The sequence below is a fragment of the Festucalex cinctus genome, chromosome 11 (assembly GCF_051991245.1).
Source record: "Festucalex cinctus isolate MCC-2025b chromosome 11, RoL_Fcin_1.0, whole genome shotgun sequence".
Classification (NCBI taxonomy): Eukaryota; Metazoa; Chordata; class Actinopteri; order Syngnathiformes; family Syngnathidae; genus Festucalex; species Festucalex cinctus.
Window position 1 is genome coordinate 11,726,569 of NC_135421.1, and position 27,853 is coordinate 11,754,421.

The 27,853-nt window shown below is 38.0% G+C and overlaps 1 protein-coding gene across 6 annotated transcripts in view; it reads left to right on the forward strand.

Annotated features, from left to right (window-relative positions):
- Positions 1-5,396: 5,396 nt before the first annotated feature.
- The window catches only part of tmtc4 (transmembrane O-mannosyltransferase targeting cadherins 4), a 70,587-nt gene continuing 48,130 nt past the window's right edge, over positions 5,397-27,853 (forward strand). For 3 of the 6 annotated variants that reach the window (XR_013287259.1, XR_013287258.1, XM_077536740.1), the window contains exons 1-19: positions 5,397-5,627; positions 5,730-5,789; positions 5,910-6,117; positions 6,579-6,694; positions 7,561-7,777; positions 11,236-11,323; positions 11,407-11,507; positions 13,138-13,230; positions 13,425-13,586; positions 15,347-15,549; positions 15,761-15,935; positions 17,381-17,512; positions 17,597-17,676; positions 17,744-17,851; positions 17,916-18,057; positions 18,394-18,508; positions 22,177-22,289; positions 22,385-22,454; positions 22,602-22,752. Coding sequence is in view for 4 of the 6 variants with exons in the window: in XM_077536740.1 (XP_077392866.1) it covers positions 5,956-6,117; positions 6,579-6,694; positions 7,561-7,777; positions 11,236-11,323; positions 11,407-11,507; positions 13,138-13,230; positions 13,425-13,586; positions 15,347-15,549; positions 15,761-15,935; positions 17,381-17,512; positions 17,597-17,676; positions 17,744-17,851; positions 17,916-18,057; positions 18,394-18,508; positions 22,177-22,289; positions 22,385-22,454; positions 22,602-22,750 (2,226 nt within the window). In the remaining 2 variants the exon portion in view is untranslated. Of the gene's footprint in view, positions 5,628-5,729; positions 5,790-5,909; positions 6,118-6,578; positions 6,695-7,560; positions 7,778-9,495; positions 10,231-11,235; positions 11,324-11,406; positions 11,508-13,137; positions 13,231-13,424; positions 13,587-15,346; positions 15,550-15,760; positions 15,936-17,380; positions 17,513-17,596; positions 17,677-17,743; positions 17,852-17,915; positions 18,058-18,393; positions 18,509-22,176; positions 22,290-22,384; positions 22,455-22,601; positions 26,498-27,853 lie in introns of those variants that run through there. The other 3 variants (XM_077536739.1, XM_077536741.1, XM_077536743.1) reach the window with 3 other exon arrangements.

Consider the following 27,853-nt stretch of genomic DNA (forward strand, 5'->3'; position numbering starts at 1 on the left):
AAAGGCAAGTAAGTGTTCTGGCTCGTGTGGCTCTTTGGATGGATATGAAGTATACAATCAACAGTCAAAATGTTATGTACGCCTGCTATGAAGTTGGCCTACACATTTCCACAAAGTCATTAGGTACACCGGCTCAATTGTTGACATTAGCTACATGTACACCGGCAGTCTCGAGCCATGGTTAGACTGGTTGGTGCACTTACTGGGTCTCCTAGTTTTGCATGCTCTGTCAAAGGCTTCACTAGATAAAGACATTATTATATTATAGCCATATTTCAACGTCATTTGTTGAAGAAGAGCAGTAGTGATCAACCCGCACAAGCGTAAAAACCATAATAGCCATTTTACCTTTAAAATTAAAAAGTTTTGATGCAATGAAAACCTTGAAATAAATAAATAGCAACTCTGTGAGGCAGAGTGAATTAGTAATCCACTATGAACATGTCAACACAAAACCTGGAAGTTCAGCATGCATGGAACATAGAAATGTTCCACTCGTCCGTCGACAACCGATGGAACGGAAATGACGTTGGCTAACTCTATGTATACATGTCATCAATATCTGAGGGTATGGATACGTTAACTCATTATTACTGCTAAACAAATAAACAAAAAAATCTCTTAAATTGTTGTTTTAGAGAACACGTAAGAGATCCCATTTCATGACAACTTTTGTTAAGGTCACATCATCCACAAGGTGAAATTATAGGTGAACCGGTCAAGATACAAAAATATACACAAAATCATCTGAATGATTGCAGATTTTGAATCCTTGTTGAATTCCCTTTCCAACAATATCTGTTTTGTGAAGATTTACCCACTAGTTCCTGGTATATAATGGTTCAAAGGAAGCCAGTTACATCCCTTTTTCCCCAAAAATGTCAAAATTCATGACCTAAAATTATGTGAGATTTATTGTTGTGCCATTACTGTCAACAATTGCACCAAGTTTAATTAAAATCTAAATCTGCTTGGTTGGTTCCCTTGGCATGAAACAGCCCCCAATGGAGAAACGTCTTTGCGCCCAAATTTGACGTTCTGTTATAAAATGAGACAACAGAGATAAACTAAACAATTTTACTAAGAAAAATAATAAATAAATACATAAACAATTTTACTCATCATTTTATCTCTATACCATTTGTCCTTCTCATCTCATTTACCATCACTTAAGGTACACCTGTTCACATTTTGATGTGTATTAAGTTTGCGCTCATCCACCATCAGATTCCGTAGGTTTGTAAAATTTGTTATCATAAAGATAGATAAAGATAAAGCTTACCCATCGCAACAGGGATAAAACATTAGCGCTATATGGATGTATAGAGCAAAAAATAAAATGTACACTCTGCACAAGTGTACTGCTTGCTATGCCATGGCAGCAAAATGTAAATCTGATGGGATCAGATGCCTTCCTGCAGAGGGCCTCGCCTGGCGATCCGATGGACGCTGTTCCCTCAGGTGCTCGTCTTGATGTGAGAGCCCTTATCAGAGAGGATCGCCATCGCCACCTGGCTGTCCTTCGGCCTCATGTAGAGAACAAAAGAGTCCTTCAGCAAAAGCTGAAGTCATCTCAATGTGCTCTCGTGTAATGGCTGAATGCAGTTCCAAATGCTTTGCATCATAGAATATACTGTATACAGTAGCCTACTGCATGTTAACAACTATGGATTTTCTTGAGGATTAAGTCAGAGGAGACACTATCAAAGTTGACATTTTCCCCCAGCAACATGAATGTCAATGCTCCTATTTGCAACATTCCACAAAAATGTGCAGCTATGAAAAACCATTTCCAACTCTGACATTTCACGTCTGCATGGACAGACATTTTGAGGTCTATTTTCTATGAGGCAGCTTCTGTTTTTGTATCAGCCAACTCATCTTTCTGCATTTGATTTGTGTTTTACGGAGCCAGGAGGAGATTTTGGTGTCAATTTTTCAGACTCAATTTGGTGGCAGAAAGTCAATCTATAGCTTACTCAGACATCTTAGTGGTTGGCCCAGGTTAGAAAGCTCTCTCAGATCTGCAAAATTACCAAGATCGGGTCTAACCTGCCTCGATGCAGAGATTAATCACAATCTTTTCTTAATCAGACATGCAGTTTTTTCTGCTGGTCATTTTTATTTTATTTTTTTAACAGATTTTGACTTTTTTATTTATTTATTTATTTTTCCCACGTCAGAACAACATGGATTTTTTATTTTTATTTTTGGTGTTATGTTTTTATGAACCAGAAGTGTTGACATAATCTAAATTGTGATTTTATTATTATTATTATTATTAGACACGCAAATATGTCATGTCCACTACAATCATCTAAGGGTCCGAATTAATTTATGAATAAATTCCGCTCTGACCAGCCACACCATAAGTTGCAATGGCAAACAATGCGTCCAATGCCCCTTTCTTGTAGTATAATTGTCATGACTATGGTCATGTAAGTTATGTCGGTTATGTTGTGCTTACTGTCGTGACTAGGGTCATGCAAGGGTTATGTTTACTGGCATGACTAGGGTCATGCAAGGTTTATGTTTATTGTCGTGACTATGGTCATGCAAGGGTTATGCTTACTGTCATGACAAGGGTCATGCAAGGGTTATGCTTACTGTCATGACTAGAGTCATGTAAGGGTTATGTCATGCTTACTGTCATGACTAGGGTCATGCAAGGGTTATGCTTACTGTCATACTAGGGTCATGCAAGGGTTATGCTTACTGTCATGACTATGGTCATGTAAGGGTTATGTTTGCTGTCATGACTAGGGTCATGCAAGGGTTATGCTTGGGCCATGCAAGGGTTATTTTAGGTCATGACTGTGAGGTCAAGTGTCTGTTTTAAACTGATGTTACCAGCATCTAGTTTCAACTGGTAAGACGCTATGTGATGTCAGAAGCGATGTGATGTCAGGAATCTTTAATCTCTTTTTCTGGTCAACAACTAATCAGGGGGTTAGGGTCATGTCAGTCTTGTTACCCACATTTCTAGCCACAACCAATCAGATCGATTCGCTGTCTATATAAGACTGTCTGAGAAGTGTGCTTTTTTGTCGGATTAATACCTCTGTTCCTCTGTGCAACTCCACGGCCCAAGTTAGCTTAGCGTCTCGTGATTCTCGATACATTAATCGTTTCTCGTCTAGTCAAGTTTGTTCTACGGCTCTCAATGTTATGCGAATAAAGAGTTCAAATCTTATTTGTGTCTGCGTTTCTGGGATCCAACTCCAGAACATAAGAATAATAATTTAACCAAAAATATACATTTATCATTATGGTACAATAAAGTTTCAGCTGAGTGTCATATGGTCATAGAATTCTCCCACTGGGTTTATAATGAGCTCATCAAGGTGTAGCTGTGCAAAAATAATACTTTTAGAGGATGCTGACTTTGCACTTATCCGTCATAAACATTATTATTAGAATACGTCAACTCATCGGACATCCATTTTGGCTCTTGAAGTGACGGTGTCCGTGGCCCTGCCTGCTGCGTTCTCCCTCATTAATGCCAGCCATTCTCCGTCTTCCTTGAATGTGAAGGCCGCACACGCCACAACTCCGACCAGGACGGAATGACTTGTTCGCTTTCACGGCTCATTAACGAGCAGGCGGCTCACAGCCTTTACTCGAGTTGACTGCAGCAGGCAACTCGTCTTCCTCTCGGCGTTGTGTGGATGTGAACGCATGTTACAGCAGCAGCTGTCATTGCACTTGTAGTGCATGTAACATCGGCTAAGTGACAGCACTGGTGGTGGCATGCTGCTGCGAGAGGGATAGTTGCAATTATCACCATCACGTTTTAATACAATCAACGTGACTGCATGTTAAAAGCTTTGCAGCTCTGATTCTCCCAATATGTTTGGACATAATGACATCAAGACTGCATCACTTGCTTCCTGGGATTGCGTGGAATGATTCTGAATGAATTAACAACAACAAAAATGTTAACTAGATTGCATTCTGTTTTCCTTGGACGATGATGTAGGTTGTCAGACAGCATTCTAGGAAGTGATGGGACGGTTTGAAATGCATTGTCATTATACTTTCTGCATAATTGAAGTCTTGAGGATAAATAAAGATTCAAGTGAATTTGAAGAGTCTAAATTCACCATAGGTATTCTCTGTAGGTGTTACTGTGAGTGTGAATAGTATCCTAATTGGTAATAGTAAAACACAAACATGAAAATGATGGTTTACACTTGAGCCCATTCCAGCACTGACCATGCTTTGACTTTAAGTTATTAATAAGGAAACAAAATAGCCCATGTCCTTGCCTGACTTTGAAGTTTATCATCACAACAACTTCATGCAAAACCCAGTGGATCACCACACAAGGGGCTGGTGACATATGCATATTTCATTAATTCATTTTTGTATCTAAAAGTGCACAATCAAAGCAATTAATTCTCTACGGGCAACTGGAGTATCTTTGTCTATGTTCGGGGACCCCAAAAACAAATTGAAGTACGCCGCCAAATATGAATTGAGTTTTTTATTAACAATTTTATTAATACACAACACGATGGAGAATATCCGATCACCTGCTGTGATCAGAGACAAGAAAGTTGAGATTAAAAGTTTCCGTTTTTGTCTTTGTTTTCTGTTGAGCAGCTTTTTACTTAATATTTAATATTCATTAGAAATCTGAAAATAAAACATGAAACATATAATAAAACAACAATAAAAAAAATAAAATAAAAAAAAAACCTGAATGAAGGCCATGAAATTTCACCTACATTTACATACTTTCATTATACATATACTCTCACATTCCAAAAACGAGGATGCTAGGTTCAGCAACAATTTGATTGTCCTACATATGATTGTGGGTGTGAATGTGATTTGTTTTCTATACATGCCCTGCAATTGACTGGAAACCAATCTTGGGTCTACCCTAACTCTCGCCCAAATCTCACCTGGGATAGACTCCAGCTCATCCGTGACCCATAGTGATTATTAAGTGGTATAGAGAGGATGGATGGATAAATGCATTATGCATAGCCTATAACCCAATAGCCAGTTTGTTATGTATTTATAATAAATATTAAAATAATGATAAAAACATTTAATGTAAGTTTGTTTTATCTTTAAAAAAAAAAAAAAAAAAGCATAACTTTTTGGACACGTTTTGTGTATATGTTAATTCCTATAAAAAATAAAAAAAAACATACATATATATACTTGTGACATTTTCTCTGAAGCGTTTTTCCACGTTAGAATTTAATTTTTTATTATTTTTTAAACATATAATGTACAACTTATGACTGGCAAAAACATTTTCATATATTATTTAACTTTTTAGTGTTATGAACAGCGGCTATTCAGCACAAGGAAAGCCGCGCAACAACTAAGCCATCTATTGGTCTATTGGTCACGTGGTGTGTGACGTATTAGGAAGTGAATCAAGCCAGAGCGTGTCTATTTGTTTACATCCTAGTGGTCTGCCTGCACCTCGAGAAGGATTCCATCTACAATAAAACTGGCCCAGGTTTTTAGATAAAATAGTTATTGTACTCTTCTAGCAATTTCGACATTATTATTAATGTGTGTTGATTTCGTTTACCTCCCGACCAATATTGAGGTTAGCAGCATCCGACGAAACATGCTAATGCTAAATAGTACGACGTTGGCGTGTAAGTAACCACTCAATGAAAACCTTCTAAAAAGTCATTTTTGACGTAATGTGCTTCCGTATATGTGTGTTTTAATTAAGCGAGTTTTCTGTTCGACTTTAGCTTGCTGCCAAAGAAGCTAACACAAAGATGCACCCTGTCACGAAGCTCCACAAAAGATAGGTATGAATGCAACCAGCCATTTATTGTCTGCCACTCGTACACAAGTTGTTGTTTTTATATCTAATCGGTGATGTGGTCCAAAAAATAATATATGTCCACCAACTTGTCTCGTGTCCTTAGGGATTTGGACGATGTTAAGGAGTGAAACGGGTGCTGGTGCATCATCATGGCGTTGTCTGAGGTTCAGTGGGATGAGGAAGTCCCCCTCCCCAGGCTGGGTCCGGTTCAGGCAAAGGTCACTGTGGCTCTGGTGGCACTGCTCTGCTTCATCAATAGTTATGATGGGGATTTTGTGTTCGACGATTCGGAGGCGATCATCAACAACAAGGTTGTTTTTATGTTATTTTATTTTGCACTTTGACTGCTTTGTGATACGATTGTTTTAAGTATATTTAAAAAATATCTATAAATAATGGAAATAAAATTTGTCTACAGTACGTGGGACCTTTTAAGTTGTATTTTGCTGTTCTGAAAGGAGACAAATGCTAAATTGACTTCTTAATTTTGGGATACAAATACAGTGAGTCATAGGTTACTGAGGTCCAGGTGTACACTTTTCACTTTTTTGTCACTACCTTCAGATACAACACAGTCCATTTTGGGGATTTTGGTTTAATCATTACATGTTTCCATGTAACACACACACACACACACACACACAAAAGTGATTTTCTAAATACTGTATATAAGTATATAATGGATATTCTCAACATTTGATATTTGTTATATTAAATTTACACAACAGAGACATGCAGAAAATAAATGTTTGTTTGTATGTGTCTGTGGCAGGACTTGAAGCCAACAACACCCTTAACCAATATTTGGAGCAATGACTTCTGGGGAAGCAACCTGAGTAGCAACTCCAGTCACAAGTCCTACAGACCACTCACTGTCTTTACTTTTCGGTTTGTACTCCCCCTGCTGCCTCAGCACACCCAGTAGTAGTGAGTTTAAGAAAATAGAAAATATGCTTGGTTCTAATTGGCTAGGTGACAGCTGATTAAATCAATGAGCGTGTCACAAAAATAGCATGCATGCATGTTTTGAAAGCCACATTTGGACCAAATTCTGCATTTTTTTTGTAGTCCCAAAATAATAATATATTATTAAATAAATTTTATTTGACCCGTTCCATTCCATATAATATAAAACATAAGGATTAGAGAATATACTAAACATATATACAGTATGTTTTGTTATATGTATAATAAACGTGCTAGCTAAAAATATTTAATAATATAAATATATATATATATATATATATATATATATATATTATTATTATTGTTTTTATTATTATTATTATTATTATTATTGTTATCATTATTAAAAATATTTAATAATATAATTTGTTCCTCTGACCTAGCATCCTAGCATACAAATCATGCACGATGTGTCATGGGCGTATACGGAGTAAATTCAACATGGCAACTCGAAGAGCGACAGTCGTGAATGACCTACGTTGTTTTGCAGTAAAAATGATGATTGATGATTCGTGTCATGATAGACTTCCGGTGCCGAAGAGTGACATTGCTCACGAAGAATATGCCACAGCAAATAAACAAATTTGATTGTCGAAATTGCTTTCAATGGCCAAGTGACCAGACCAACTTCCTTTCGTTCAAGAAAGTGGGTGTGGATTACCAGACTAATTCTTTACATAGAAATGCAGGGAATGAATTTTTTGATTTACCAAATGCCAATCAAACAATATCTATAACCACAATCCTATCACATTATACTTCAACATTTCAACCCTGGTGTGTTGTAGGTTGAACTACATGTTGGCAGGTGGCCTTCATCCTGTGGGCTTCCACGTGCTGAACATCGCCCTCCATGCTGTCATTTCCGCCCTGATGATTGACGTGTTTGCCCTGCTGATAGGTGGACTGGCTTATGACGAGAGGACTCGTATACTGAACCGTGCTCCCAAGACCTCCATGCTGGCCGCACTCTTCTTTGCTGCGCACCCTGTCCATACGGAAAGCGTAAGTAACAAAATGGAGAAAGTTGATTTTTTTTTTTTCAGACTACATAGAAAAACAGATTTTATTTAGCAGAGCATCATTATTTACTTATGGAGAATTAAAACCAGAGATTGGTTTAAGTAACCAACTATATCTTACTTAGAGTACGGTACTCTTATCTTAGAATAATATGACTCAAGTAAAAGTTAGTAAAAGTTGTCCCCCAATGAGTACTCGAGTATGAGTACTGTAAGTGTTCAGTGAAAAAACTACCGTACTTCAGAACTGGAGTAACTGGTGACTAACTTCTGGTTATTATTATTATTAATTTTTTTTTTTTTTTTGTCACAACATCAATGCCAAATACACACAAAAAATATAGGAATGTTTAAATTTAGATATTTCTCAGTAGTATAACTTCAACTGAAACAATATTAGGAGGTAAGATGAGTGAGTCAATAGTGCATCAATCTCACTCTTTTAATGTTGGGAGTTCCAATCCAGGCTGAGGCTGGTAAATTAGTCATGCAAATGACTGATTTTGACAAATTTGCTTCTGCGCGTAGACTTGGCGACTTAGTCTGACTCATAACTGCCTGGCTGCGCTTGACTGGTGAAGAGCAGTCAAACGTCGCCAGTGGTTATGTTGGATTGTTGAAACACAACCAAGTGACGGTGCTCGAGCCAGAAAGTTTCTCCTATACATCATGCAAGCAAAAATTGATAGCTCAAAATAGAATCAATGAGTGGAATGTAGCTCAATTTTACAGTAAAAATGATGTTTCCTGTTCATAATTGTAAAAAAGTGTGTAGAAATCAAACTGTTCTTTTAAGACGACCAGAAAGTCGTCAAGTTTATTTATTTAGCCCTTAATCACACAAGAGTCTCACATGCCCACAGTTGACAAATACCAACAACATCATGTTTCCAAAATTAGTATTTATGCATTCATATATTTTGGTATTTTTTTAAATGTTTTTATTTGTTCAAGTTAATTTGTCAAATCTGCTGCTGTCTGTCATTCACTTGCATTTACCTAAAATATGCTAGCTTCTGATTGGTTAGTGTGAGTCAGGTGATAGGGGATCAGGAATTGCTGTTGCTCTCGCTGCCGTGTATGACGAGGAAAGTTTAAATTAAGAATAAATCCGTCTCCATTCTGCCTTTTTATTTTCTAAACAATGTCCCATTAACCACCAACGAATCCTCACATTAGAATTACACTATAGGTACTAGGGCTGGGCAATATATCGTAAAAAATATCGATATCTTGATATTGGGCCATGCAATATGCATATCGCAAAGACATGCAATAATTTTCATATGGAATTTTTGGCTTTTACCTGAAATTGACCAATCAGACACAAACTTAAATGTACATCACCATCTAATAGTTTAGGGTAATTACAGGGTTATTACAGGGTAATAATAGGGTAATTACAATTAATTAACTAGGAACACATTGAACTTGCTTTTTACCACATGAACAAAATCTTATTCTTTAATTTGACAATAAAAATGTTCTTTCTTTAGGTACATGTTAAATATCGCAATAATATCGATATCGCGATATTCAACAACTATATCGCATATCACGTTTTTCCAATATCGTGCAGCCCTAATATGTACGCTATGTGTATTTGTCGTAAGTTTCTGAGGTTTTTATTCTCACAAATTTGCGATTATTATTATTATTATTATTTTTTTTTTTTTGGGGGGGGGGGGGGGGGGGGGGATGCAACCTCCCTCTGGGGGCCATTGTATATAAGACATGCTGTATGTAAGGAAAAATACCTTAACTTGTCAACCACTAGCTGTAAAAAAAAATAATATAAAACAGAATTGTATTATTATTATTATTATTATTATTTTACTTCAACTTGTAAATGACAACAATTTCAATGGCTATTTTAGATCTTGAAAGTCTTGCTTCCCGCTAACCCGCCACATTAATCGTTGCCAATTAAGCGAGCTCCCCTTCGCCGCTTTGAACTTAACCAGGAAAAGATCACCTATGGCGACATTGTGCCGCATCCCATTTTTATTTTTGGGCCGTCAACTAACAAGACAGATCCCCTGCAACAGTGCCACGGTGTCTGTGTCATCCCGAGCTTTTCCACACTAAACAGTGCAGTGGTTCCATGCCAAGAACAAACAGGCCGGCTCAGCTGGGAGCGTCAGGACCAAGGTACATGTGGACACCGCCGACGCCTCGCTATAGGATGCTTATTGACCTGCCGCATGTACGCGTGCGTGCGTGCGTTTGCTGTGAAGCGTGGCTGGAAGGCGCCGGCTTCCTCTCCCGTTTTCTCTTTAATCATGCAGGGCAAAAATGGTGTGGCGGGCACACGGTTGGCTCGGGCGGGCCTGCTGCACGTATCAAAGCAGGCAACCCCAGGATGCTCACCATTCTGTACCGACACACTGTATGGACTCGCATGTTAACGTTAATGAGAAATCCTTCCCTCCTTTTGTGAGTACTCCTCCAGTTGGAACTAAATAGAAAGCAAATAAAAAGGTTGTGGCAGTTGACAAAAACAAAATAAAATGTCACTTTTTGGCCTATTTTACACTGCCTGCGTTTTTTTCTGATCACCGTGAAAAGGCAGTTCGAAATTGAATGTTATGGTTTTGCAGGTAGTATCAAAACAGCAGCCGTTTTGTTGGCTATTTTTCTTTTTCTTTTTTTGTTTACATTTTCAGTATTTTTCCTCATTTTGTGTTCTGTGAGGGACAAAATTGACCCCGCCATTATCTGACTTCATAGAAGGCTATTACAGTAGATGGCGGCATCTGTGGCTCCTGTGTACATTTTCTGTAAAAGCCAGATTTTTTTTCACAACCACCGCCACCCACATCTGTTGTCTAGGCACTAACATTAAATAGTAGGGATGATGGAGTTGATCCAGCTATTTCCATGCTTTGGCGGTTGTATAGTCTAAGAGCTGTAACAGTGGTGGGCTAGTGCCTTTTCTGTTTTCTCTGAAAGCCAGCACTGTTCTGTAAAAAAAAAAAAAAAAAACTGGGGAGGGGTGGTTGACTGCAACTGTCCAGCCAGTATCAGAGCCATAACAGGTGGTACATTTCCTGTAAAAGCTCGATTTTTTTCCACCTAATTAACTCCCTACGTCCCTTTTCTGTATGAACAGCACTGAATGGAGGTCAACAATGCAATTTTACACCTGCAGAGGTGGTATTAGTGACAGAGGTTGGTCTTTATTATGTATAAAAGCACCAATTTTCTGGGGGGGGCGAAGGGTTGAAGTCAAGCCGGCAAATTTTCCAACTTTGGTGGTAGTGTCCGAGCAGTAACAGAAGCATACGAGCGCCTATCAACCCTTTTACAGCTTCTCTAAAAGTCAAAATTTATACATAAAATATGATGCATAATAATATGATCCCTACATTTTGTGTCAACTTAATTTTGATGGCAAAGGTAACAATATCTGTCTGTTATTTTTCCTTTCCTCCACAAAAGGTGGCAGGCATCGTAGGTCGGGCCGACCTGTTGTGTGCGCTCTTCTTCCAACTGTCCTTCCTCACATACTGCAAAGCTTTCAACAAAGGTGAGTTTATTCAACTTGATCTCACTGATTCCATTTGACCAGCCATACTATGTTTTATGTTTTGTTTTGCTTTTCTTGCTCAGGTGTGGACAAAGATGGCGGATTTTCTGTGTGGTGGATTGTGGTCAGCCTCTCGCTGTGCGCCGCCGCCATGCTTTGTAAAGAACAAGGCATCACTGTCTTGGTATGAAGTTTTTACATCTGCTTAAAGATTATAGCAGTGTTACATAATGTACTATATATTAGAGATAGACCGATATGATTATTTCAGGGCTGATACCGATACCGATTATTAGTAGTCAGACACCAATAACCAATATACAGGACTGTCTCAGAAAATTAGAATATTGTGATGAAGTCCATTATTTTCTGTAATGCAATTAAATAAGCAAAAATGCCATACATTCTGGATTCATTACAAATCAACTGAAATATTGCAAGCCTTTTATTGTTTTAATATTGCTGATTATGGCATTTTCTTTTAAAATATCCTATCTCAAAATATTAGAATATTTCCTCAGACCAAGTAAAAGAAAATGCCATAATCAGCAATATTAAAACAATAAAAATAGTTGCAATATTTCAGTTGATTTATAAATGATTCCAGAATGTATGGCATTTGTGCTTATTTAATTGCATTACAGAAAATAATGGACTTAATCACAATATTCTAATTTTCTGAGAAAGTCCTGTATATTGGCACCAGATTTTACCAAAAAAAATACCAACGCCAGTTCTAAAATTTGTTGAATTTTTAAGCATATGTTTATTGAGCAATTTTTAGGATTCGTAAAATATTGGGAGTTAAAAAAAATCTCAATAGATAACAATAGGTTCAGGGATCTCCCAAGGGCTTGTAGCATGTCCTCAAAAGTCAAATAAAAATTTTAACAAGTAAACAGCTCCCTGTTGTTTTCGATAGTAAATTAAGTTTTCCAGAATTTCTAAATATGTTGTAGCATTAAAATTTTACTTCTCTTAGTTATAATTTCAAATAAAAACAGAAAGTGCAGAGAATTCAGGGTCAATAGCATCTGTTACAACTGAAATTTTAAATAATGACTTTCCTGAAGTTGCCGCATTTTTAAATTGATATATTGTCGGCCTTATGATTCTTCAAAAAGGCTGATGCAGATATTCGTCATTATGCTGAATATCGGCAACGATAATCGGTCTATTGCTATATTTCTTGTTAATTTACTATTTCAGCTAATCATATGTAACTCAGTTGGACATAAGATGAACTACTAATAGTAAATTCATTATTATTTAAGGCACACTAATTACAACATGTTTATATAGTACAGTATGACTACAACATCACAACATTACGAGGGGGAAAAAAGTCATCATTTTAGCTAATAAATAGTAAATACCAACATTCCAGCACAAAAGTAATAACAAAAATTGGTTTATGAATTGTTGCAAATGCAGTGAAGAAATGGCAATAAAGAGGTTGTAATGGGAAGAAGGAATAAGGAAAAGTTTCACATTTACAAGAAAACTTCCCTTTTTTTTTCTTTGAGACGGTGCATTATGAGGGTGAAAAAAGTCAGAATTTTAGCTTTTAAATTAACGACTCGTTGCATGATAATATAGTTAGTCCTGAGAGAGTGAGGAAACATTTTTTTAGTATTTTAAACGATTTCCCAAAGTGTTTGTTTTGGTAATGTGGTCTCTTTGTGTGAAATGGTGAAGTGTGACATCCATTTTGACTTTGCGTATAACCCAATACTGTAATTGGAGCTAATGCTTTCTTTTGTCACTGACCTATATGATGATTTTTAAATGTCCGTCTTGTTTTTTCCCTCCAGGGTGTAAATGCAGCGTTTGATGTCCTCTTCATTTGTAATGTTGACGTGTATGAACTGAGCCAGAGGCTAGTCCTCAGGAAGACCCCTCTTAATGTGAGTTACAGTACACCCCTCCCCGCCCTGCTCTGTCATTAATCATACACCACCTCATCTGATAAACGTCACATTGTATACGTTGCGTATGCAAAGCTGCATTAATTAGACCCCATCGATTTGGCCAGGCACGCACACATGTGTTATGTATGTACATATGTACTGTATATGACATATGTAATGATTTTTGACAGGCACGCGAGATGCTGCGGACGGGCCTGCCAATGCGATTGGCCCTCATGGCTCTCGGCGGCTTCTTCATGCTCTACACCCGCTGGAGAATTATGGGAACTGGGCCGCCGGCGTTCACTGAAGTAGACAACCCCGCCTCGTTCGCGGACAACATGTTTCTTAGAGTGAGTCAGACTGGGTGGTAGTTATTGTGTCCTTAAAAAAAACATTATGTTAAAGCAACATTAAAAAATAAGATTGGAACCTTCAATTCATATTTTCATAATTCTGCTGATGAAACATTAACTTAAAGTTAGATTAATGAAACCTTTGTCATGGCCTGAGGGAGTCTTGTATCATTTTTACTGTCACTAAACAACTTTGAGGTGGATGGTGTGAACTCCACACAAAAAACTACAAACGTGCAGACTGCTTTACGGCATACGTCCTTTCCCCAGTCGTTCCAGACGGAAGTCGAGTCAAACTTCAATGCGTGATTACTGTTATCATGCAGAAGCTACAAAACACCAAAAACAAAAAACATTTTTTATCTGAGGCGACAATAATAATGATAAAAAGCCTACCTGGATAAAAACGCAGTACAAGATTTCACTCGCTGGCGAGGTAAAAGACGGATGGGATTTCCAACCGATGCTGCCTTTGCAGGGACTCGGCTCTTTTTAGTAGGTAGCTTTCCAGTTTTCATGCTCAAATCAAAATAATTATGCGAATGTTAGCTATCAGAAAATTGTGTTGTAGCAATAAATAGCCGTCAACTTGATAGGTCGGCCTTGCACACTCTCCCGACCAGCCATGCAACACTCAAAAGTTGAGTAAATTTTCTTGTTTACGAATGTATGTGAATGCGTCGCGGGGAGGGAGGGGGGAGCGCGTATACGATAAAGAAGGTCAGATCACAGCCACCGTCTGCTGTTAACATACTTGAGAAACATTACGTGAAGCAAACAACAAAATAACCACATATTGTGATTTAAAAAAAAAAATAATTTATTATTGTTTTCCCCTCCAGTGCAACGGGTTCTCTTGCATAAAAATTGCCTTTCAAGGATGGCACAAAACATGTTGCCCAATATTTGGTGTGGAGTATTTGTCAGGTACAAGATTAAAAAAAAAAAAATAGGTCACTAAAAAAAGAAAATAGGACACTAAATAGTGTGTAATAAATTCAACTGCAATTCTCAAACGACCTTTGACCTTCCTTCCTCTTGGGATGTACAGCAATACTAAAATGATCTAGAAAGCTCATATATGATATTAATTCACAAAGACAGAAAGAAAGGACATTTTGCGAAAATTATAGTTAGTTATTTTGTTTTCTAAAAGAATTTTTTAATTTATTTTAGAAATGACGTTTTTGTTTTGTTTTTTTCTCAATTTTAGTTTTCGTGATTTGTATGACTTTTTGTTAACAATAATGCCGTTGCTCATGTTTGACTGAGTGACTTATGTTTACGTCACATTTGTTCGGTAGAATTGTGTTGTTGTTGTCATCATAGTGATCACTAAAAGACTGCCAGTCAATGTGGTAAATAGTAAGGTAACAACTGTAATTTAAGTAATCAAACTGTCTTTCGTATTAATTCATGGTTCATTTGTCTTTTTAGTGTAAACATTTATGTATAGTAAATCTGACTGTTTTTTTTTTATTATAATACATATTACTTTATTGCTTGTGTTCGTAAAAAAAAAAAAAATATTGTGGGGAAAAGAAATCTCAATTAGATGATTTTTCTAAATTGTTCAGCCCTTGTACTGTAACACAGTATGTAGTTGCGTGCATGTACATCATTGTCAAATAATATGCAAATCCTATTAAAAAAAACTGAAATAATACGACAAATTAAAAATGTCGTTTTATTTTACACCATAGTTTGAAAATGATTTTTCCTCTTCCCTCCTCCTCTCCCATTCTGTTGATTGACAGGTGGTCAACTATAATTACTACTACGCCTTGAATGGCTGGCTGCTGCTGTGTCCCTGGTGGCTGTGTTTTGATTGGTCCATGGGCTGCGTGCCGCTCATTAGGTCGACCACTGATTGGAGGGTAGTGTGGCCGCTGCTGCTCTGGTGCGTCCTGATAGGCTTGGTAGGCCAAGCCTTGTGCTCGCCAGACGGCCAGCAGCGAAGGTAAGCGAGTGGAACCATCTCTATGTCTACAAGTGCACTTGATTATGAAGACGATGCCTTTCTCATCCTGATTCTTACTAGACATGTTTTTCTGTGTGAGACGTAGCCTCTCTACCAATTGAGGTCCATGATGGTGCTCTCTGTGTGCTCTTGTAGGCCTTATATAATAATTAATAATCATTTCACATTTATCTTCTCTCTCCTGACCAAGGACCCTAAGCCTGGCCCTGGTGCTGCTCGTGGTCCCATTTTTGCCGGCCTGCAACATCTTTTTCCGCGTGGGCTTTGTCATTGCCGAGCGTGTGCTCTACCTGCCCTCTTCCGGCTACTGCCTCCTGTTGGCCTGCGCCCTGGCACACTGCTGCCGCCGCTGGTTCAAGTACAAGGTGGGAGTGGATTGTGCCCAACTATGACAACATGATATGGGTGAAGCGTCAATGGCTATCTGACTGAGCGCTTTTTCTTCCATTGCTTGTGAAAACCTCCAACATTAACTACTAATGTACATTTCAGGTTTTTAGGCTGTATTTTTTGTCTGTTGTCTTGATTACATAGTCCAGTTGCTATAGCAGTTGGATCGTCATTTAAAACTGTCAAAAATTGGGAAAAGTTAAATATTACATCATGCATTGTGTCATCAATAGGATGGCTGAGGTAATGGGGTGGGGTGGGGGGGTTCTAGCACAAATAGACATTCATGGAAGTCCTTGATCGATGATCTGGAAAAGTAACAATCAGTGACTAGTTAATCATTATATTTAGTTGCTGAAAACATCTGGTCAAATGTGTCAGGATAAAGGGATGCAAAGTAATTTGGCATGCTAACTTTTCCAGCCTCTGGAACCTCACTACTTTCACGCAATTCTGTTATGTACGATTTAAAAAAAAAAAAAAAAAAAAAAAAAAAAAAGATTCACCAAAGTACTTCATTTCTCTACTGCAACCTGCTTAGGTGTCAATTGTTTGGTCTACATGAAATGTATCTGCAGTTATTTTTTTTTTTTTGTTTTTTTTTTGTTGTTGTCCCCAAGTAGCGAATTGCCCCCTATTGCTTATGGACAATACAATTATAGTTGAGCACAACCCATTCTGTGACAATGTAAGTACTGTACATGTATATATGTTTGTATACGTAAACCAAATAAAGTAAAAATACTCACCCTGACACTCACGATAGGAAAATGAAGCTTCATGAAGCACTTGCAATATTCTTATTTTTTTTTTTTAACTCCTCTAGATGGTGCTCTTGATTTAAAGATAAAGGCTAGTGAAATAATAATTGATTACTTTTTCACTGCATCTTTAAACTAACTAGACTGCCGTCTAGAGGAGTCAAAAATATCACAAGTGCTCCATGAAGCTTCATTTTCTCATCAGGAACTGACACACTTGACTGTTAAAAACAAAACAAAAAAAGAATATAAAAGAAAAAAGCAAACGTTTTGAAGTCAATACTTACGATGCTTGGTGATTGACAACTTCAACAGAGTGGGTCAGAACACCTGTTGACAGATGCAGAAGTATCATTGAGAATTGTCGAAATCATATGACTGCAATTAAGGATAGATCATCATTTTGTCCATGTGAGTTTCATTCCTTTTTAAAAAATAATTATATTGAACCCCAATTGAAATGCAATGCCTGTTTTTCATTGGCAAATTATTAAAAAATTATTGTTATTAACTGTTTTCAATATCAAGTTAATTCAGTGACCATTTTGAGTTTTCATGAACAGAAGGGTACCATACCAACCATTTTTTCCCTGTGTGTAGTCTACGAAATGATAATATGCAGTACATTTTGAGTGCTCTTTCTCTCTTCCTCTCCACAGAAGCTACTGTGCTTCTACATCTTAGCCTTGATGGTCACCTTTGTAGCTCGTTGTGCTCTCCGCAGTCACCAGTGGCGGTCTGAGCAAAGCCTCTTCACCAGCGCACTGGCCGTGTGCCCCCTCAATGCCAAGGTGGGGGAAAAAAAAAAAAAAGACACCGTATTTTTACCCCCATTGTTATTTATTAAAATAATCAATGATGTTCTGATTGCTCAGGTCCATTACAACGTCGGGAAGAATTTAGCCGACAGAGGCAACACCACAGCTGCTATTAGTTATTACAGAGAAGCTGTCAGGTTGGTTTTTATTTTAAATTGGTACACTCATATCAGTTATTGATAACTCTCTATGCACGTCTTGCAGGCTTCATCCCACCTACGTCCATGCCATGAACAACTTAGGTAACATCCTCAAGGAAAGGAATGAGCTGATCGAGGCGGAGCAGCTCCTCTCCAAAGCCGTTTCCATCCAGTAGGTTGTCAGCAATCAGACACAAACATTGCGCAGCGCCCCCTACTGACATCTCTTTTCCCAGACCGGATTTTGCTGCCGCTTGGATGAATCTGGGTATTGTGCAAAACAGTCTGAGCAAGTTTGAACAAGCGGAGAAGAGCTACTGGAACGCTATCCACTTCCGAAAGAAGTATCCGGACTGCTACTACAACTTGGGACGCCTGGTGAGACTTGGGCCACATTTTCACTTAAGGGTTCTGATCCAATGTCCAACCCCCCAAATATTACTGGACCTCGTAAAAGTAGCAATGGTGCTCTATTAATTTATGCTTAAACTAATTTTGCACTATATTTCCCACAGTCCAATCATATATTGGTCCTCCAAAAGTTCCATGGGCATTTCCATTGCAGGATTTGTCACTAAAAAAATATAAAAAAAAAAAAATATAAAAAAAAAAAAATATCACTGTGTAACATCATAAAACACATAGTGGGTTCATATTATCATACATACAAAATCATTACTTCTTACATGTATATTTTGGTTTTAATCCTGCCAGTATGCTGACCAGCAGAGACACGTGGATGCTCTGAATGCATGGAGGAACGCAACGGTGCTTAAACCTGATCATAGCCTGGCATGGAACAACATGGTCATTCTACTCGACAATATTGGTATGCACACTCACACATGCCTTGCCTTGGTAGGTGCTTCTGTTTTGGTTAGCAATTGTGTTAGCAAACCAGGGTCAAACTATAGCCATCACAAAACTTTCATCAACCTCACAGGAAACTTTTAAAATTTTGTATTTTAACATTAAGTTAACTCGTGTTCAGAGAAAATGCTAAAGTCAATAATCCCACTGAGGGGTGATTGGTTGTGAATGCTGGCGAAGGTATTTGTACTTATGGACAATAGTCTTCAATTCAGCTAATATGAGTCATGTTTTTGGAATGTGGGCGGAAGCTGGAGTCCTCGCTGAAAACCCCCCAAAACAAAACAAAACAAAAACGCTAGCATGGAGCGAACATACAAAAGGCCAAGAGTCAAACCCTGAATCTCAGAACTCTGTGAGCCAGATGTGCTAACCACTGTGGTTGATGTACACATGTAAATTTACCACAACAGGTTGTTATATGTCATTAAATCAGTCCGTACATTTCCCTTTAGGCTTTGTGAAGCAGCATGTGGGTCATTGCCAAAAAGGTTGCTTTTCCAAGTATATAAATTGATCACAATACGCTTCTAATTTTGTAGTATAGTGTGACAGCTGCAGCCATGTTGTTCAGAAGACCTCGACAATGTTAATTCAAGACCTATAAGAGTTAAATTTAACACTACAAAAGTATCTGTTAGTCCACCTTATATATAGTTAACACTTTTAAAAGTGATATTTTTGTTATGCTGAGATTGAGTTGAAACAACTGTGATGGTATTTGAAATTTAACTAGCCAACACTGGTCAGTGTTGATTTTACACTACTGCATAGTGTTAAAAATTTACACCATTTAGTTTTGTACTTTTTAACACTTAAAATGAGTTGCTTTCATTAACACTAGAAATGTTAATTAACTAACTATTTAATTGTATGAGTCATAAAATAGTGTCAATATCAACTACCAATTTCTCAAATAGTTATATTCTATAAAAAACAACAACAATGCATGACTTCACAATAGCACATCCAATCAATGGCCAACCAATCCTCAAGCACTAATTACACAATATGAGAAGGTGCTACAATATGTCTTTTCGTGATCATTAGTAGGAGGAAAATGGCGCTGGCTTATCTCTCTTAACCTGGAGAAGTGCAGGTGTGAAGGCGGCGCTTAATTGCATATCTACAGAGTTAATACAACATTTAAAATAACATAACCTACTCTGGACACCATTTAGAACACTAAAATGTTAAAATTACACTTCAGGAGTTAAAATCAATTCCCCAAAATTTAACCCTGAAATTTTAGCATTCCAATTTTTGCTGTGTACACTGGACCTATTGGTCAACTACAAACATAACCCTTGGCGTTTCCCTATGGTTATTGCCGTAATATAAACAAAAACATATCAACACAAATTGCATTAAAAACATTATCGATAGGATCAAAACTCAGCCTTATTTACATTGTAATGGCAAAATGTTTTTATTGGATGATACTTTTTTTACATTGTGCAGGTGTACCTAATATTTTGGCTAGTGAATGTTTTAAAATATTCTGTTGAGTTTAAAAAGAGACCTTAGTTGTGTGTCCCAGCGTTGGCGAGCTAGAACTCATCGTTTGTGTCTTCTGGAAGCAAATCAAAGCGCCCAACAAGATTAGAGCGGAAGAGCGGGAATCAGCAATGCTTGAAATTTATGTATTAAGGCTTTTGTCTTGTGAGTTTCTCAAGGCGCTCCTCCCCGCCGTGTGGAGAATGCTCTGATTTCCGAACGCTCCAGCCATTTTGTCGGGGAGGTGCTCCCGTGGGGAGGCGGAGTCTCCCAGGAGGACGCCGCGGCCGTCCAATCAGGCCTCGCCGTGTTTGCTGATCAAACGTGGGCGAGCACAGCCAGAGCAGTGCCCCCCTAGAATATCCCCCCTCCCTGCGTCCACAAATCCGACTGAAATAATCATAGCCCTTTCCCCTGTTCGCCAACAAACAAACAAAAAAGGGAACAGAATAATGGGCGTTACTTTCAAATGGAAAGTAGGGATATTTGCTTTTCTCTGTGGATATTTTCCCCGCAAAAAAGTCATGACACGAGGCGGTCTGTCTCCTCCATTTTTGTGGGGGTGGGGGGCAGACACCAGACGGGTCGGTGACAGAGATCAATAACCCAGTCGGGCCTTGTGTTCATCCCTAATTAGGGACCAAACCGCTCGTCCGTGTGTGCACAGGGCAAAAGCACCATCTCCAAAATAAATAAAAGCTGACAGTTAAGTGTGTCTGGGCGTCATTACTATGTACAAGCTGTCAACACAGCATCTCAGTGGCCTCAGCAACTCTTTTTTTTTTTTTTTTTTTTTTTCCTATTGAACAGGAATGCAATTTTGAAGAAATTTGTAACCGTATTTTATGAACATCTAATTCTTCTTTTTGTTTTTCAAAGTTAACATTTTAATTTGAACTGATTTCATGAAAAACGTGAGTGGACACTGTATAAGGATGCACATATACCAATACTAGTTTGCTGACAGTGTACGTCTGTATATTCATATTCAAAAGAAATGCTCTGATACTGTAACGCCGATAGAACGCACAAGCCTTGTATATACCTTCTGGGCAAGAAAGAATACTGTGAAGGTAAACATGGATGACAGCACTATATTAGCTGACTGTGAATTATACTCTGAAAAATAAATGGTAACCTTCTCTTGGGTGGCAACAAGGTGTGGCCCTACTTCGTCTCCTATTTATGTACTCCTTTTACATAGTGCCACTGCCCCTAGCTTTTAGACTGGGACACCAAATAACCAAAAGGCCTTGTGTTACAGGCCACATTTAAGTGAAATGTGTGGCAAGTTGGATGGTAAAATGTCAATAATGACAAGTTACTACTCTAAAAATTCATCAGTGTAGGAGTGACATTGTCATCACGTAAGAAAGGACATGTTTCTTCAACAAATGTTGATTAATTGACCAGCTCTAATGGAGACCACCAAGCGCTTCCTTTTTTACAATTAAAAATGCTCCACAGGTTAGATATTCTTACTCACTTTAGACCCAGAGCAACCAAAATGTCGTTTGTTTTTTTTAACTGCAGAAGGCACAGTTCTTCTTTAAAACATATTGCAGGAAATTCTATGCTAGAAACAAAATTTTTAGATCGATATTGCAAGATATTGTGGCTGCTGTTCTTCCAATATATTGATTACACATTTAATCACTGTGTCATTCTACAGGGTGACACGAAAAAAATCGGTAACTTTTTAACAATCCAATAAAACCAAGAGTGATGGAAGAATTTTTTAAATTTATTTATAGTAATTGAAACCTGAAAACTTGCCTTGCCTTACCCTTATATTAACGACCCATCCCTGGGCCCGCCGCCATCTTTAAAAAGAAAAAACAAAAGAAAAAAAAGGAAAAAAAAAACTGTCGTCTGATTATAAATAGCATTTTTTAAGGTTTCGATTACTATGAATAAAATATTTTCTTCCATCACCTTTGGTTTTATTGGATTGCTAAAAAGTTCCCGTTTTTTTTTGTGTCACCTTGTATATACACTATTGTCCAAATATATAGCCATGATATTATGTCACTACTCAGTTAATGTACTATTCCCATTCCCACCCTAATAACTTTCTGACACTGTGAATGCACCTGAGGAGCGACACTTAAGCTACACCTTCTTACCCAGGTAACTTGGGCCAAGCGGAGCTGATTGGACGAGAAGCATTGAGGCTCCTCCCGAACGATCACACCATCATGTTTTCATTGGCCAACGTCTTGGGAAAGCAAGAGAAGTACAAGGTGGCTAAGTGTAATTTTTATTTCAGAAAAAAATCCTCTTTATTGGATACAAGAGTAATACATTTATACATACATATTGTGTTTTCATTTGTTAGGAATCAGAAGGCTTCTTCCTCAACGCTCTTGAGATCAACCCGAATGCGGCTGGCTGCCATGGCAACTTAGGTGACAGATAACTTAAATTATTTTCAGATTGTTTCTATGAATTTCAATGTTTTTTTTTGTACTTATAAATTAATGATTTTCATATAATGTGCAGTGCGTAAAAGCTATATGTCATGGCAATGTTATATTTGTGTGTATCTTCTGAAGCTGTGCTGTACCATCGCTGGGGCAAGCTGGAGCTGGCCCAGAAACACTACGAGTTGTCTCTCAAGTTGGACCCCAACGCGCCAGGCACACGAGACAACTACAACATGCTGCGACGCAAACTGGACCAGCGCAAACGCCACGAACCCTGAGGGTACCCCAACCCGTCCTCTGCTGTCTTCAAAAACTCTTTCAGTGCTTCCGCTAAGATTTTTTTCAGCAGCGGGGAAAAATTGTGAAAAATTGGTAATGTTTTTTTTTCACGCCGTGCCCAGAGTGGCAGGGCCTGACAGAATTAATTTGTCAAGGGAGGGGCTCTACAGGGCTCTACACTAACTTTTTCAGTTGGTCGCACTGCACAACATTTGGTCGCACCATTTTTGGGAAGGTGCAGCACGTCCATATTTGCTGATGTACAGTCGTCTCTAGGGGTGTGAATTGCCTAGTACCTGACGATTCGATTCGTATCACGATTCACAGGTCACGATTCGATTCGATACCGATTAATCCCGATACGAATTTATAAGTCGATTGTTGCGATTTTTTTTCATTTGAATTTAGAAAATACTAATCAGTAAGCTTGTAGAGTGTAAGATTTATATGAAAATTGTATTATTTATTTATCTGAAATTTCAGTCTTATAGAGGTTGTAATTTGTTTCATGTTTGAACAGCATTGCAATAAAATATTAAGGCTTAATGTTCCGTTCATATAACATTCTTCCATGCTTAAGGTGTGAATCCTAAAAAAAATAAAAAATAAAAAAAAAAATCGATTTTGCCGATTATTGAATCGATTCGAGAATCGCGCGATGTAGTATCGCGATATATCGCCGAATCGATTTTTTTTAACACCCCTAGTCGTCTCAATTTGCAAATCGTAGGCTCATATGACATAAAGATTGACAGTTATTTTGTTCAACACAGAGGGTCCAGCTCTTATAGTGAGGCTCAACTATGTTCCGCTTGGGAAAACCAAAGCATCACAACCTGCCTAGCATCATAACCAATCAAATCAATTTTCTCAATCAAGGTGTACATGAGCACAAGCATAGATGACTGATAAAAATGAAACTGCTAAGCTGGTTCAGTGTTTGCCTGCTGTTAAGGGAACGAATATAAAGTCACGAATGTAAAGCCTAGTTATTAGGTATTGTAAACAGAAGTGACTAGAATGTAGCGTTGATTGTAATTAGGTAAAATAGCAAAGTGATTTCACGCTCATAATTGATCTTGATATATGTCAGCTTTTATAGATTGACATAAAATCCACATTGTTTACATATTTGCAATTTTTAACGTTTTATGCATTGATGTACTTCTTTCTGTGTGCGTGTGAAATGTCAGAATGCATTTGAATGCACCACACATCTCGCAAGAGACGTCAATGTTTACGTTTCTATGAGCGGCTGACTGCTAACGCCGGAGACTTGTGTCGTGTCGTGCCGTGTTATGTCGGTAGTAGGTAGATGTGATCAGGCTGCCAAACTTGGGTCGCCTACCGATGATGTCACACTACAGGATTGGCTGGAAATTATTCGGTCGACGTGAAAACTTTGGAAAGAAAATATTAAAGATGTCAATTCAATAACAATATGTACCGACTAAAATTGTAAAAAGGCAAATAAACCGAAGAATATAAAAGCATGATATTTTAAGATTGAAGAAATACAATCGATTGACTCCTTCGTGCTTGCCGATGACGTCAGCACAGCAGCGCTAACGAAATGTGCAGTCAGATGTTCACTTTGGTTTTGTTTTGTTTTTAGTTGTTCACAAATCACAATACATCACAAAAACAGTCTTAATGATAATAGCAATACATTAGCACTCTAAACTGGCAGCATTTGTCTCACGTCAGTAAATTAGTTGGTGTATTTATCTTTTATTCAATCTATTTTATTATTTATCCAATAAATCTTGTTTTTATGTTCTTAGGTATATTTACGTATTTACAATTTCGATTACGATCTGGCAGCCCAATCACATCTGGTACTGACACCGTATCATACAATGACAGCATAATTAAATAGCGGTTACTTGTTATTAATTAGCGATTGAATATGATTTCGGGATGGCGTTGTGTTGATTTTGCTCGTGGAGGGAGTTCCCCACCACACGGATCAGGAAATACCGTGGACCGTAACAACGAGTCAAGTTAGAAGACGCCACCGTGGGCTTCGGGGTCAATTTCAAAATAAAAGCTGCTATTGCGTTGACATCCATGCTGGTATTTTATTTTGGTTGTCCTTCAGCAGGCAGTGCGTGGTGGCTATTTTGATTCATTCTTGCTCTTGATCGAACGAGTTATGACTCAAGCTTCTGTTGCACTACTAATTAAAATGTGCACAACGGATGATTCATTGATTTATTTTTTAACCAGCAAGCACTGTTTAGGAATGGCAGGGCACCGCTGCTGAATGAATAGAACGTAAACGTTGCTCTTCTTCACAATCTCGCTGATTTTTATCGTGTTTTTCATAGCTCCTTCCCGTCTGATGTATCTTGATTAGATTTTCATGTGTCGTATGAGACACAGGTGTCAGACTCTGTGTGTGTGTTTGCTGCTGTTGTTGTTGCTGCTTCACTTGATGAACTCCATGTGGAACCCATCGGCCTCCACATGATGTTGTCTCAGCTGGACACAACATTGCCACACATGTGAGAACCACAAAGAATCCTTATTTGGATTGACCTTTGTCCTCCAGAGTCATACACAAAATTTCCAGAACATAGATGAGGTTTGCTCCATATGATTACGCTCTCCAATGTTGTCGATTTTTATTGGTTAATTTTCCTTGTGCCAAGCTCTTCGTCAATGCGATGACACTTGGGTTTTTTGCTACCCTGCAGCAACTCCCTAATTCTTTCTCTGAAGTGTCCACATGGAGACACAAGGTCAGAGAGGACAGGAAACCGACGGCAGACTCTTCATAAAAACACAGCAGCTTCAAAGAAATGGGGGACTGGGGATGCTCTCCCCTGGGGGCGACGCGAACAACACCGCCGAGGGATCATGCGACCTCAGTGTGAAATATCAGTCAACAAGTGTGCACCCGGGTTCAGAGGTCAATACACTTCTATTTTTTCACCTGCTTCCTTCAGCTAGGCGGGGAACTTTTTGAAGCCGCGATGGGGCTGCTTTCGCTTTAAGGTTTGTTTGCACTTACAGTACAATGCAGCGCTTGTTACTTTGATGCTCGCAACATCTTAGTCTTCGCGTCTCCGTGGGGGGTTGGCATTTGATATTTGATCCCCTTAAATATGTAACCGATAACGGGATGTCGACCATATGGGCAAAAGTCTCGAGACACAGCTCTTAATTAAATAATGAAATCGATCAGCGGGTGGCCTTAGACCCCCTTCGTCGCCAGCAAAGCCACCATCAAGAAAATGGGGTGTGCCACGCTAGTTCCATAAAACGTGCTTGGATGAACTTTGAAGACTTGTAATGGGGCCAGTGAATGGCTGAATTGGCACAGTTTTCTAGGTATAGATAACTGCCGATATTAGGCAATTTGACAAGTATCGGCATCGGCCTCTTTACGATTCTTAAGGCCAATTAAAGCTGGTATGTCACTGAGCGGTGAAAGCTTGTGAATGTAGTGAATTTAGGGATTAAATCAGGATTTGTTAGATGTTCACAGTTTTTACTTGTCACAAAGACATTTCAAACATATTCAGACAATTTTTCACTGTCTGCAATGATCTTTTGAAACCTTTTATGAACCTTTACAAAACCCCCAAATTAGCTACATTCACATGCATTTTTTGCTCAGTAAGGATACAGAGAACTTTTCATGTATGGATTGATTTAAATTTCTATTTTAGACAAAATGATGCTGACACTGGGAACTCCTTACACTTATTCATTCATTTATTTATTTATTTATTTATTTATTTATTTAAATTAAAAAAGAAAAATGAAATTATGTTGAAATTCTGGAAACTCCCGACACTTTTTTTTTTTTAACAAAAAATTAAATTCTGAAATTATGTTGACATATTTGAAAACTTTATTTACAGGACTGTCTCATAAAATTTGAATATTGTAATAACGTCCATTATTTTCTGTAATGCAATTAAATAAGGAAAAAAGCCATACATTCTCGATTCATTACAAATCAACTGAAATATTGCAAGCCTTTTATTATTTTAATATTTCTGATTATGGCTTACAGCTTAAGAGAACTCAAATATCCTATCTCAAAATATTAGAATATTTCCTCAGACCAAGTTAAAAAAAATGCCATAATCAGCAATATTAAAACAATAAAAGGCTTGCAATATTTCAGTTGATTTGTAATGAATCCAGAATGTATGGAATTTTTGTTTTTTTAATTGCATTACAGAAAATAATGGACTTTATCACAATATTCAAATTTTCTGAGACAGTCCTGTACAGTCAAAAACTTAAGGGAACTATTTCCTTTCTTAGATTTTAATTTAGCTTAACATGCTGATGACCCTGGAAACTTGCCGCAATTTTTATTTTTAGGCAAAGCTGTCAATTATTTTTCCATTTAAATTTTTTTATGCTAATATTTTCTCTTTTACTGCAATATTGTCTTGAAATATCGGTTATCGGCTTCCTTGACTACTAATAATCGGTATCGTATTGACCTTGGAAAAAAAGTATCAGTCTATCAATGCAGTTTTCTATGGCAGTGGTCCCCAACCAGCGGTCCAATGTGGTACCACGGGCACACAACACAAAGACTGAATCACATTTCAACTGGACACAAGTGTGATTTCATACATGACTTTATGTCGCCTGCAGTGCTGTCAAGTGACTTTCTGAACACAGCAGCTTTTTCAAGTGTACTATTGTAAAAAGGTCACCACGGTGAAAAGACACTATGCTATGGAGCAAATGCAGACAGAATAGGATCAAATGGTGACATTCAAGACTGAGCGCTTCTTCCTCGTGTTATTATAGTCAGTCACATCGTGTAATGATGTACGACGCATCGCTCACTCACTTTATGTACTTTCCGGAGCCCCTTCTTTACTTTTTGGCAGGGATCATTTTCACGCGGCGCCTGCTGCTGCCACTGCACAGCTGTGCGGACGCACCAATGAGGGGAGGGGGGTGCACTTTTATCATAATCATTCTTTTAATACCTTTCATTATCATAAAATATGTCGGGTATTAAAAGGATGGACTCACCGGTCCAGCCGCCGACATCTTCATTAGACATTCTGACTGAGAGGAAAAACCTGAGACTTCCCAGGGAGTGACATTAATAAAAGATG